Source organism: Oryza sativa, chromosome 1 (genome assembly GCF_034140825.1).
Source record: "Oryza sativa Japonica Group chromosome 1, ASM3414082v1".
Classification (NCBI taxonomy): Eukaryota; Viridiplantae; Streptophyta; class Magnoliopsida; order Poales; family Poaceae; genus Oryza; species Oryza sativa.
The window spans coordinates 35,218,686-35,231,259 of NC_089035.1; the positions used below are offsets into that span (position 1 = coordinate 35,218,686).

The 12,574-nt window shown below is 43.6% G+C and overlaps 2 protein-coding genes across 3 annotated transcripts; both read left to right on the top strand.

Moving 5' to 3' along the window:
* The first annotated feature begins 920 nt into the window (after nucleotides 1-920).
* On the top strand, nucleotides 921-7,339 carry LOC4327594 (uncharacterized). 2 transcript variants are annotated; one of them, NM_001409140.1, is made up of 13 exons: nucleotides 921-1,341; nucleotides 2,245-2,306; nucleotides 3,007-3,094; nucleotides 3,179-3,240; nucleotides 3,321-3,417; nucleotides 3,574-4,005; nucleotides 4,117-5,136; nucleotides 5,226-5,357; nucleotides 5,429-5,545; nucleotides 6,057-6,137; nucleotides 6,396-6,522; nucleotides 6,622-6,667; nucleotides 6,738-7,339. In NM_001409140.1, exons 1-13 carry the CDS (start codon nucleotides 1,246-1,248, stop codon nucleotides 6,781-6,783), a joined length of 2,406 nt encoding a protein of 801 aa, NP_001396069.1. In that variant the 5' UTR covers nucleotides 921-1,245; the 3' UTR covers nucleotides 6,784-7,339. The 2 variants fall into 2 exon arrangements, with proteins under 2 accessions (NP_001396069.1, XP_066163160.1); XM_066307063.1 differs by having other exon boundaries at nucleotides 1,007-1,341; nucleotides 3,166-3,240; nucleotides 6,738-7,290.
* A 1,225-nt stretch (nucleotides 7,340-8,564) lies between these two features.
* Nucleotides 8,565-12,243, top strand: LOC125752050 (uncharacterized). The gene is made up of 6 exons (NM_001409181.1): nucleotides 8,565-9,150; nucleotides 9,856-10,045; nucleotides 10,339-10,447; nucleotides 10,897-10,987; nucleotides 11,089-11,151; nucleotides 11,381-12,243. The coding sequence occupies exons 1-6, from the start codon at nucleotides 8,605-8,607 to the stop codon at nucleotides 11,981-11,983; spliced, it is 1,602 nt and encodes a 533-aa protein (NP_001396110.1). The 5' UTR covers nucleotides 8,565-8,604; the 3' UTR covers nucleotides 11,984-12,243.
* Nucleotides 12,244-12,574: the final 331 nt, after the last annotated feature.

Below are 12,574 nucleotides of genomic sequence, written 5' to 3' on the forward strand. Positions count from 1 at the left end.
CGCTCGTCGCTCTCCCTCTGCCCGTCGCCATCGCTGACTTCCCCACCTCGTGCCGCTGCCGTCCACCACTCCGGCGATCAGATCTCTCCGCTTTGCGCCGTCTCCAGTTCCATTCCACTACGATGCTGCTAACTCCGCCCCACCACGGCGCCGTCGACTCTACCCCACCGCTCCTGCCGCCGGACGGCTCCGCCCAACCGCGACGCCTCCATATCCGCCCCATCGCGCCCGCCGCCAGCTCTGACCACCGCGACTCCCGCGCCCACCTCCGGCTCCGACCACCGCAATGCCTTCGATTCTGCCCCACCGCGCCCACTGCTAACTCCGACCGCCATGACACCTCTGGTTCTACCTTGCATCCGTCGCCTGCTCCGCCTCACCATGCCGAGGTGAGAGGGGCAAGAAGGGAAAATATAGAGAAAGGAGGTGAGGAACGGGGCACCACTCGAGCCGTGTCTCAAAAGAGTAGTCGAGGAGCCAGAGGGGCGCGTTCCCCTGTTGGGGTCACGCGTTCCTTCAGGAGCATGACTCATAGACGGAACGGTGACGCTGTGAGCGAAGCTACTAGCTGGAGTTACCCATTGCATATGCTCTCACAACGTAGAGGTGCGGTCACAGAGACAGTCACAGCCGACAATCCGACATGCACAACGAGGCAGATTCTTGAGAAAAAATAATGAGTACAGTAAGAAGAGAGAAGGGCAGAGGAAAATGCGGCATCAGACCGTTACTCAATCGCAGCAAATCAATCCACCATCCATCCACGTCGCGACGCGTCCAACTCCATCCAACTCGACTCGACGCCGACGCCGACGACGAGGAAAGCAACAACCAAAAGCTTGCCGTTAAAAAACTCCAAAGTTAATCCCCAAAAAAAGAAGGAAAAAAAAAACACCCGACCCGTCGGCTTCCAGGCAGCCACTAATCCCAAACGCCTTTTTTTTTTCTTTTCTTTTTTTTTTCGCGTCGCCTTTCCTTCTCCCATTCCTCCTCTCTCCAGAGACTCGCCGTCGCCGCAGCCATTCCCATTTTTGCCCACTCCTCCTCCTCCTCTCCAGTAAACCCTAGCCCACCCAACCTCCAATCCCCCCCCAACCAGCGCCCGAATCGCAGCCCCGCGAGGCCCCAATCGAGCTAGGGTTCACCGATTTCGGGGGCCGAGCCAGCGAAGGCTCTCAGTTTTCGCTGCGATTTGTGGGGTGAAATTTTCGGGGGGATTTTGATTTCTTTCTCTCACGGTGGGGGATGGGGAGCCGGAGGGAGGAGGAGAGGAACGAGAAGATCATCCGTGGGCTCATGAAGCTGCCGCCCAATCGCAAGTGCATCAATTGCAACAGTGTGGTAATAATCTCCTCCGCCTCCTGCTTGCGTTTGTTGCTGAGAAGCTTGATTGGTGGTTCATTTCGTTCCCGGATCGTTGCATGGTAGAGCGTGGAATTGGTCTGCTGGGTTGTAGTGTTCTGCAGTTAGCGCAGATTTATGAAATCCATTTGTCTCTGGTGTGAACTTTTGGTTCGTCCGTATGTTTAAGCTTCAATGTTGGTTGGATGATGATAGGGCGGCTCGTTCGTTTCTGATACAGGGATGACATCTGAGAATAGTGAATCCGTTGCTATTAGCTGTGGTTAGTTTGGTTTTATATGTTATATGATTGGTTAATCAATAGGGAAGGTAGTTCTTGGCTCCTGAGTTTTATTGGCTCGTGAATTTCATTACTTCATGCACAGTTGTTTGTATTTGATATCTAGTCGCTAAGTTGGCTGAAATATGAGCCGCTGAACTTTTAATACTCTACTCCCTCCATCCCACAAAATTTCAAACCCTAGCATTCCAAGATGAAATTAAGGAGGAAGGCAAAATACCAAAATGTCCCTAATTAATAGGAAAGTTGTATTGATGGATGGGTAGGTGAGGGGTATTTAAAGGATAAAATTTCTTGATTTGCGAACTGGTGGTAGGTAAGAAGATAGAAATTGGTTTATTTTGGGACAAAATTCAAACATAGAAGTTGATTTATTTGGGGACGGAGGGAGTACATGTCAGCAAGTGCCTCCGCAACAGTGTGGTAATACTCCCAAGTGCCTCTGAAATTGTTTAACAATTGTTTGTGCCCTATTTTTGCAATGGTTCACAAAATATGACCAGCGGTTCAGCACCATGTTTTCTTTTAGTTGCACTTCTAAGTGAACTCAGATGTCATTGTATTTATTATGTTAACTGAAGCACATAATTGTTTTGTTGCAGGGGCCACAATATGTATGTACCAATTTCTGGACCTTCATATGCTTGTCATGCAGTGGAATACAGTAAGTATTTTGTTCCATTTATCTTGTCGTACATGCCAATTTCTGGTCCTCAGCTGATTTCCTTCTTCGTTCTAGTTTAGAGTTAATGAAGGTCTATTCAGCTTTTGCTCATGCAAGAAAATTTGTGTTCACTTATCTATTGAGCAATGATACTTGCAAGAAGATGTGTGTTGTGGTATCTGATGCTAAGAATGTATGGCATGGGGAAATATAAAGCATTATTTATGGTCCATTTCTTACAAATAGTTCACAATCTAATATCACAGATTCACAGTTGTTTATTCAGCTAATGTCACTCCATATATGGAATTTTCTATTTCATTATTTGCGACTCCGTGGCATGTTTAGCTCAAGGATTTCGATTATCCTAGGATGGGTTGGCCCATCATAATGTTAACCCATTCCATAGTTTTTGTGGGAGGACCCCGTTACTTAGTTTCCATTATTATTGCGGCTATGAGAAAAAAGGTGGTGATGAATCTGTCTTTCATTCTTGAAACACGTGTTGTTAGGGTTTGACTGGTTTAAAAAATAATTTTCAAAAATAAAGAAAGAAGTGAATGAATTTGGCAGAGAAGTACTTAATCGGATTTGGACCACTGACCCACGTCTTACCACTGCATTAATCTAATATACATTGTTGCTATACTGTTGGTATTTGATAGGAGTAGTAATCTCTTTTTTTTATGTGTTAAAACAGCCGGGAGTTTACCCACCGTGTCAAGTCAGTGTCAATGGCTAAATTCACTACTCAAGAAGTGCGGTCTCTTGAACAGGGAGGGAACCAGGTAATTCCGGGAATTACTTTGTTTTGTCCTCTTTAGACTTTAGAGTGACCTGGTCATATGCTTACATGGAGGTCATGGGTGCAGCGAGCACGTGATATCTACCTAAAAGATTGGGATTGGCAACGAATGAGGTTGCCTGACAATAGGTGAGTTTGTTTTCATTCCCATGTGCCGTGGAAACTTCTAGTACATTTCTTTATAATTATTCCGCTATGTTTTGTTTTAGCAATCCAGACAGGATAAGGGAATTCATCAGAGCTGTTTATGTAGACAAGAAGTATGCTGGTGGGAAGTCCACGGACAAACCAGTCAATGATAGTGAGGTAATGAGTTTATAAATCTCAATGGCTGCTGATATTTGATATCCAAATATTTTATTGTCCTTAAACTATTTATGCTGCAACCTTTTCATTATTTTCAAACTTTTCATTATTTTCCACATTCATTTGCTGACTATAGATTTCAAAATATTTGAATAGAGTGTAAAGAGCAGCGAAAATCTTACTAGAAGACCTAGCTCCTACCATTCGTATTCCCAAAGCCCACCTTACGATTTTCAATATGAAGATAGACGATATGGTAAACAAGTGGACACACTTGCACGAAGGCCTTCAGATAGGGCATTCTTTGATGGGAAGCTTGGCAGTTTTTTATACAGTCCAGGTCGTTTGAGAGATCAGATGCATGAAGATCGATTTGCTAATGAGAGTACTGGGTCAAGGTTTTCTGATTTTTCGGCCTCAAGCACTGGTGACATTAGAAATGATGTGCTTTCTCCTAGCTCTCAGGATACAGGGTACAGCAGTCCTTCTATCCACCATTCAAGGAATGTGTCTTCTGAAAATCCTCCATCCCATCGGCATCCGAATGCAACTTCTCAAATTGATTTTAATGGAGTCCGACGATCACAGGTTAATGTTCTCCCCATTCATGTTATATGTTTCCAGCTAATGCTCATTGACTTAAAACCAACTTCTGAGGTAGAGTGGTTTGAAATAAATATACCATCTTTCTATGTGCAGAGAACAGGTTCTTCAGGAAGTTTTGGATCATTTGATGGTAGCTCAGCATCTAATAAGTCAGTTGATTCAGGTGCCTTACCTGATGCACCTACAGAAAAGCCAGTGAATTCTGCTGTAAATCGTCAGTCTGTTGCGCCCCCCATGGCTCATTCAGCACAATTGTATGCCTCACAGAGCAATATAAACTCTTCAGTCAGCCAAACTGCTCCCACCAGGGAATCTGTGCAACATGGAAGGGTTCACATGGTCTCTGTAGCAAAGCCGCCGGTTTCAACACAGCCAACGACTTCCACAAATCAGGACTTCTTTGATCAGTCAATGCAACATCCGGTCAATTCTGCAGCACCAATAGATCTTTTTGCTGGCTTTAACCAACAGGCTCCATCAGTTCCCCATAGAGCAGTTGATGTAGGCAGCCATTCTGTTCCTAAAGAAACTCTGCATGACGTTGTGGTTCAGAAAGCCGTGGCATCTTCACCACCTGTTCAAGCCGAAGCACCCTCTACATCTCATCCTGTCCATCATGATCTCTTGAGTCTGTCGCCTTTGCAGGAACCTTCAATTTCCTCTACCCCTCCGTCAATAGATTTATTTGCTGGCTTTGACCAACAACTGCCACCTACAACTAGTGTTCAGCAAAGTCAACCAGCCGAACCATCAATTTCCTCTACCCCTCAGTCAATAGATTTATTTGCTGGCTTTGACCAACAACTGCCACCTACGACTAGTGTTCAGCAAAGTCAACAGGCAGCCCCATTGGTTGCTGACGAAGGATGGGCTTTCTTCCTCGATACACCTCAACACGTATCTCCGACTTCCATTTCAAACGTGCAAGCTCAGGTAGCCACCGCAATAGCTGCATTCCCTCCAAGTGAGAGTCTTGCTAAAGGAACTAATCAGTCAATGTTGCCAACTTCGCCACCAAATGCTTTGATTCCACAAAGTTACCCGCTTATGATGGATCAGTGGAGTTTAAATGCTGAAGAGGTGAAGACCCCTGTCTCCAAAGAAACCTCACAGGTATTTCACCAGTTGGAATATGACCTGTTAGAGATTTGCTCTGCTTGCAAATGTTTACTATGGACTATTTCTCCTTGACTATTTTCCAGCCTTGGAATGCCTTTGGTGCATCTACTGGGAACACACCCAACGACTCATTCACATTTAACACTATCTCTCAAGTAGCACCTAATCACTTCAATGTGCCTAGTGTTCCACATGCTGAAGCCAGAGGTCCACAGGTGAGCATGTTTGATTTAATAACTCTGAGATTATATAAAGGCTAGATTTGTCATATTGAATCATTTTACAGGATTTGCCTAGCAGTGAACCTGAAAGACTAACCCCTGGGGATATAACCCCTGGTTTCAATGTCTCTCCTGGTGACATGGCTGGGCCATCATTTCGTGGACCACTTCAACAGCAACTGGTATGTTTTATCAATGATTCAAGGTTCTTTGCTCTGCAAGCTTTCCTGATTTGTTCTACAACAGTTTGATTTTGATTGAGAACAAGCATATACATTTTTTCTGTTACTTCCCAACTTATGACAGATAGTTTTATCCTTTTTATTCCTGGTATCTAGTTTACCATGATATTGTTGGCTCATTGCTGAATGGACAATTTATGAAATTTGGAACCTGTTAGAAAGATGATGCTAGACTGGATTTTTTTTTATCTGTATGGATTGCTGAGATTATTAATGCACACAGACAGAATGGTCTTGTAATTTTGCATGTAAGCCTTTTAGTTATTTTGCTTGTTAATCTTGTTATAGTCTGTATTCACCTACAGTGAGTACTTTTTTCTACAATCTATTGGTTTGGGACTTTGGGCACAAATGATGATGCCTGTCGTGGGGCGCTACCTGGAGCCTTATTATGTCAGTTTTCTAAATGGTTTGTTTTGCTTTTTAACTGTTCTTTTGAATTTTGTTTCAGGACATCGTGCCATCTCAGCCTGCAAAATCAACAAATCCATTTGACATGGCATTTGAGTCTGATGTTGAAGCCAGTAACATGGTGTGTATTAATTATACTATGATGTGGTTTGTGGTCATGATAATTATAATATGGATTCTAGCTTTTTTTTAATGGATATAATCATATTTTAAGACATTTGGAATAAACAACTAGGACCAATTATCTAATACTCTAGAGACATTTATTTGCGATCTTTGTTTTTAGACATGTTAACAATAGCTTAGTTGGTTCCATGCTGCAAACTTCTATTTTTCTTTTGTTGTTTCTTTATTCACTATTTCTTTCTGTCCTTTTCAGTTCATGGATCTGACCTCGCTGCAAGAAACGTTGCCAAATCCCCATGTCAATACAGATTATTCCAACTTGACTGAGTCATGGATACCTCATAATTCTAACATGCCTTATATTTCCTCTGGGCCACAGGGTATCTGATCCTTTATATCTCCATGATCCTCACGCACAAGAACACAAGCATACTCTACTCTTAATGCTAATACAATATCGGATTCTGTTGTTGTTTCAGGAGGGTTATCATACATGGCAACACAAGTACAAGACTCCCTCATGCTGTAAGCTCCTTTCTAACAAGTTATTGTAGTTAGCATTAGGGCTTAGTTTCTAAATGACCTCCTGTAACAGGAACTCCGCACAAGGGTCATTTCCGCCCAGAAATCCATTCGAATGAATGCTGATAGTGGTGGACAGATAAGCGAAGCAGTTTGCAACTGCGTGGAACCTAAATGGACCATGGGGTAGTCGGGTGTACCACACGCATCGAAGTATATTTGTGTCAAATCTGCACATTGAAGTGAATATATATATCTCGGATTTCATACTCTCTGGTTTCCTGTATATGAGAAAGGAGTGTTCAGAATACCAAACAGGCGGGCTGGAGTTCTTTTTTGCCTGAAGCAAGCTGCCCTTTTTCATTGCTGTTACCCTGTCTGGGACCCTGGTGAAACCTGCGGGTTTGTTCTCACCTGGCTGTCATTTGACCTTATTGGGGTGTCCTTGTTAAACCCAATTGTCATTAAAAAAGGTCGTAGACGCATACCCATCAAATGACTAGATCATTTGCATTCTTTGGTTCTTCAGCATGAACTTGTGAAAATGTGTTGGTTCACCGAATGGACGGATTGTTGCGAGGTGTTATTTATTGAGAAGTAGTAGTATATTGCTTTTCTTGGTACTACGTTGAAACTGTTTATATATAACTAAAACTTGTCATTGGCCTTGTTTGTATCCTCCGGGCTATTAAATAGCCCTCCGGAATCTTGCTATTTAGGAGTATTAAACGTAGATTACCGATAAAATCGATTCCATAACCCCTGGCTATTTTGCGAGACGAATCTAATGATGTATATTAATCTCTAATTAGCAGCTGATTACTGTAGCATCACTGTAGCAAATCATGGATTAATATACCTCGTTAGATTCGTCTCGCAAAATAGTTTAGGGGTTATGGAATGGGTTTTGTCAGTAATCTACGTTTAATACTCCTAAATGGGTTCAGTAATATACGTTTAATACTATTAAATAGCCCTCCGGATCCTATCAGAGCCATTGTTCATCAGTTGGCTAATCTGTTGTGAGATGTTATGTCCAGGAAGAAAAACTGACGTGATTTGTACGTTGGAACTGGGTTCCGTTTGCGATTCACAATCATTTCATTGCACTTGCTGCACATGATTCCTGGCTTCCAGGTCCGCAGGAGCAAATCTTTCCTGCGTTCATGGGATCGGGGATCTGCATTTCGGGATAGTGTCCTCTCGTTGGCACTTGCAATGACCGGAATAAATTCTCTATAATAATTGGTCATAGCTTCTTTGAAGCAATGACCGGAATAAATTCTATGATCTAAAAATATATAAGAGATAATCTTTACACGAGTTTAAGAAAATAAAACAAAATAAAATAAAGTAGATTGATATAGCCAATAAATAAAATAAAATTCAGGGTATCTGTGCCAGCGTAAGAAAGCAAATGCACGAAATTGGAGGTATCGATGACATGTTAGAGTTGCTCTATAGAGGCCATAGACGACTTCATCTTTGAAAAGCTATCTGCATGTTCTCTATATTTGACCATGTAATTTCGGATCCAATCCAAAATGTTGCAGTAGAGAATGCAAACAAATTTCAAAAAAAAAAAAAACTAGACAAGGGAAGCAAACTTCACCCAAAAAAAAATTGTAGTCGCAGTGCCGGTCCAGTTTTCGAAGATGCTTATAGGGGTAGGATTTACGTGCGTGCGTTTTTTAGGGGTGAGTGTACATGTATAGTGAGTGTCTTCTTAAAAAAAAGGGAAAATATTGATGAAAAAAAGAGAAAAATCGGTGATGAAAGCGTGCCTGAAGCTGAACCACCAGACCGTACGAGCAGAGGAAGCCAGGAAGGAACAAAAGCTCGTCTCCTACGGTCCTACCCTGCCCTGGTTGGGGTTGTCCTAAAACCCTACCTAAAATCCCCACCCCGCTTCCTCCTCCCAACCCCTCCCCGACGCCACCATGCGCCCCTTCCACCCTCCCCGCCCCAACGCCGGCCAACCCCACCGCCCGCGCCCCGGCGACCCCGCCCCGCCTCCCCTCCCCATGCACCCGGGCTTCAACCCTCCGCCCGTCCCCAACCTCGCCGCCGCCAACCCCATGGCCGCCGCGGCGGCGGCCAACCCTTTCCTCGCGATGCAGCTCTTCGGCCAGGCGCAGCAGCTCCAGAGCCTCGGCTTCCTCGCCGCCGCCGCGCTCCAGCAGCACCATCACCAGCCGCAGCCGCAGGCCCCCTTCTTCCCCGGGGGAGGTTTCCCGCCGAACCCCAACCAGTTCGGGGCCTTCCCTGTCCAGCACGCCGGGTTCAACGGCGGCGGGGCGTTTCGACCTGGTGGCGTGGGCGTGGGCGTGGCCGGCCCCCGTACTCCCCGCCCGATGATGGGCGCCCCTGGTAATGGTTACAACAGCGGTGGCGGCAGCGGCCATGGTACCGGAGCTGGTGCGCCGAGACCCATGCTGAATGGTGGGGGGAACGATCGGAATAGCAGTGCTGGGAAGGGCGGTGAGGTGAGGAATTATTTTGCTGTTGTGTATTGAAATCGATAGATTGTCTATGAACGAAAAGTAGTCTTTTAGCCTATACGATCATTAGGGACTGTGCAATTCTTATATTGAGGAAATATCCACAATTGCATATTTTACCAGTATATATGTCATGCGATCATATCTTGCTGATATTTTTTTTCCTGGTGGGTTCATGGGTATTAGTAAGACCAGTTAAGATCAACCCATATTATGTGGTCAGAAGTATGATGTCTCGGTCTCTCAGACTTTTAGTACGCAAACGACTCTTGACTACATCTGGATAGTGTATGTTCAGCATGAAAGATATAACTGAATTTACTTGTCATGCTCTCTGTTTCTAACAATTGCCTGACCTGATCTATGATGAGCACATGTCGGCTCGATTCCAAATGACCTTCTGTTCTTTTCTGCAATGTTCGTTGAACCTTTTTGTACTATATCTGCAAGTTTTGCTCGTGCTTCTTTATATTTTTTCATATTGATGTGCGTGAAATGTTACCTACTAGGTTCTTTCGGCATACTATGACTGAGCTATTAGGAACCGATTAGATAATGGCCATATCATCAGTAAAATCTCATGGATAGACATGGTTTTGCACCTCATTGTTTATTGCAATTGTGTTTCGTTATTGTACCTATTCAGGTTTGGCTTAGCATTGTATTCCAATTTCTGTTTCTCTGCAACAGGTAAACCACACTAAGATCAAGCCAGATGGCATCCCTCGTTTTACCTCTGAAAATGGTGAGAGGAAAAATACAACAGATCAGAAAGCCCGATTCAACTCTGGAAGAGATTGTAGGGATAGCAGGCAATTTGGCCCATCTGGTGGAAGGGGAAGGGGAAGGGGAAGGTCTTTCAATCAAGGTCGTGGAGGAGGTAGTGAATATTGTATATATGCCATATGGTTAAGCATATAGGCAATACATTGTATCACCTTTTGCTTTTGGGGACGCATACTCCTTACTGTTGTCAAGTGAGCATGCAGCATTTCATGTTTTACTTATCTTGTTTTTATTTGCTGCAATGGTTTCATAACTCTGTATTATTGAATTGTGCACATGTTTTGATCATCTTAGCTGCATGCAGGATAATGAATGCCTTTAATACATCATACCTACAAGATTATCAGTATTTCCAGCTAACTGCTGAATTGATGTATCGCCTGTCAGGAAACAACAACTGGAGAGATGCAAAATCCAACTTCAGAAGCAGTGACAGTCCAAGTCCAGCATCAGGACAACGCCGCAATGACAGTCCAGCATCTGGAGGACACCGGAAGTATGTATACTGGACACTAGTTTTTTTAATTAAAAATATTATTGTAATTGGTAATCTTTTTATGTGCCTTAGATGGTCACAATTCTGGTTTATCTGTAATAATGATTATTTAGTTATTGCTTCTCCCACTCGTAGCGCTGACCGCTAATTATTGCGTGTCAACAATGCATTGCTCAACTAGTACGCTTATATTTCTGTTCCATCTAACGAGCTGCTGTTCTACATTTCTAAACCATGTCGATGGTTTCCAGAAAAAAAAAGAGTTAATTCAGTGTGTAAATCTAGGGAGGAAACCCATTTACTAAATTACAGGGTTGTACAGAATGTCGTAAACTTTATGGTCCTTTATTACCTGTTAGTTGTGGTTTTCTGGTTCTTGTCTTGATTTTTTTTAAAAAATATTCATGGAGTAGTGATGTTTTTAGTGTCAATTGAGTTTGTTCCTGCAGGCGGCCTCGTATAATTTATGATGCAAACGAAGTTAAACAGTGGCTTGAAGCACGCAAGAAGAACTATCCTACAAGTGTCAACATAAATAAGGTCAATGTTTGTCTTTAAATACCTCTTTTTATTAGGCCTCAGCAACTTTATGTCCACATCAGACTATCAGAGAAGCATCATCAACTGACCACTTAATGCAGAAGTTGTCTGAGAGTCGACCAGATGGTGAGAAGAAGGATGAAGAGGCCCAAATGCGCCGTCAGGTAAAGCAATCTATTGCTATGATTCATCATGCATCTTCTTTAGGTTCAAAGGGAGAGGGGGTTGATCTAGCTTTGAATGGTTCTATAAGTACATTTTTTTTAACAAACTAAATAGAAGCTTTTGCCACAGTATTCTGATTGTGAACTTTTGGGGATGAATTATTTATGTTGGCAAATGTAAGTTGCTCATGCTCTTACGTGTGATTGTTCATTCTCTTGTGTATTTCAGGAACTCAAGGAAGTATTAGAAAAACAGAAAGAATTGGGTTTTGAACTCCCTGAACTACCACCTGGCTATCTATCTGAACATGAGGATCAAGGCAATGGTAGGAGAAGTAACTGGAAAACACAACGCAGGGATTGTCGTTTTGGAAACCGTGCTGATAACAAAAGATCAAGGTATGACCGCAATGATTTTCAGTCTAAGAGACCCAAGGTACGGAACCAAACTCATTGTGATGATGGGGCAGTGCTCAAGAGCAGGGAGCCAACCCTCTTGCAGAAACTTCTTAGTTCGGATGTCAAGAGGGACAGGCATAGGCTTCTCCACACGTTCAAATTCATGGTCCTTAACAATTTCTTCAGTGATTATCCTGATAAGCCCTTGGAGTTTCCTAGTGTTAAAGTAAACCAGATCGAACTTGAAAGCAACATTGCTGAAGAGGACCTAGATGACTTGATGAACAGCGAGACGGCAAAGGACAGCATCCTTGATTTGAAGGAAAATGGTGATCAGAAAGACTCGAGCTCAATTGATGGAGAATCAGACCTCGATGACGACAATGATGATGAAGATGAAGAAGATGATGATGATGGCAATGGCCAGTGCTGAGAGCAGCGACAAGGATGAGAACGAGGACGTCGATGCAGGGCAGATGTAATACGCCGTTTTTTTAAAACATGATGGAAGTAAACGACTCCAGACGTCTACACCCAAAGGTATACTCAACCAAAATGTAATGCACCTGAAGTCAGAGGTGCAAGTATCCAGCAGGGCACAGGCCAACTGTGTTTTTGGTGTATAGTTGGCGTTCACAAATGATATTTATGTAGCTGCCTTTGAAATTTTGTTATCAGTTGCATTTGCTATTATGTGTTTTGCTGTTTGGAGAAAGCACATGTGCTCCTTAGAGGTGGCCACGTGTTGTGTCAGGAGCCGTGTTATTTCAGGCTGAAACCCCAGAGTAAAAGAGGGTCAGGGCACCAATGGAGAATGGTACCCAGGGCCCAGGCTGGGCAACCTCCAACATAAGCGTGACAGTTCCTTCTCTTTACCGGAAAAGCGGCAGCAATACAATCTTTCTCCCTTCTGCTCTGAAACAGAACTCCACTCAACTGATGAGTGATGCACATCAGCATATGGCCTCCCAACACAGCACAAGTCCAGCTAGCTACCTCCTGCACTGCACGGCGAGCCATCTCT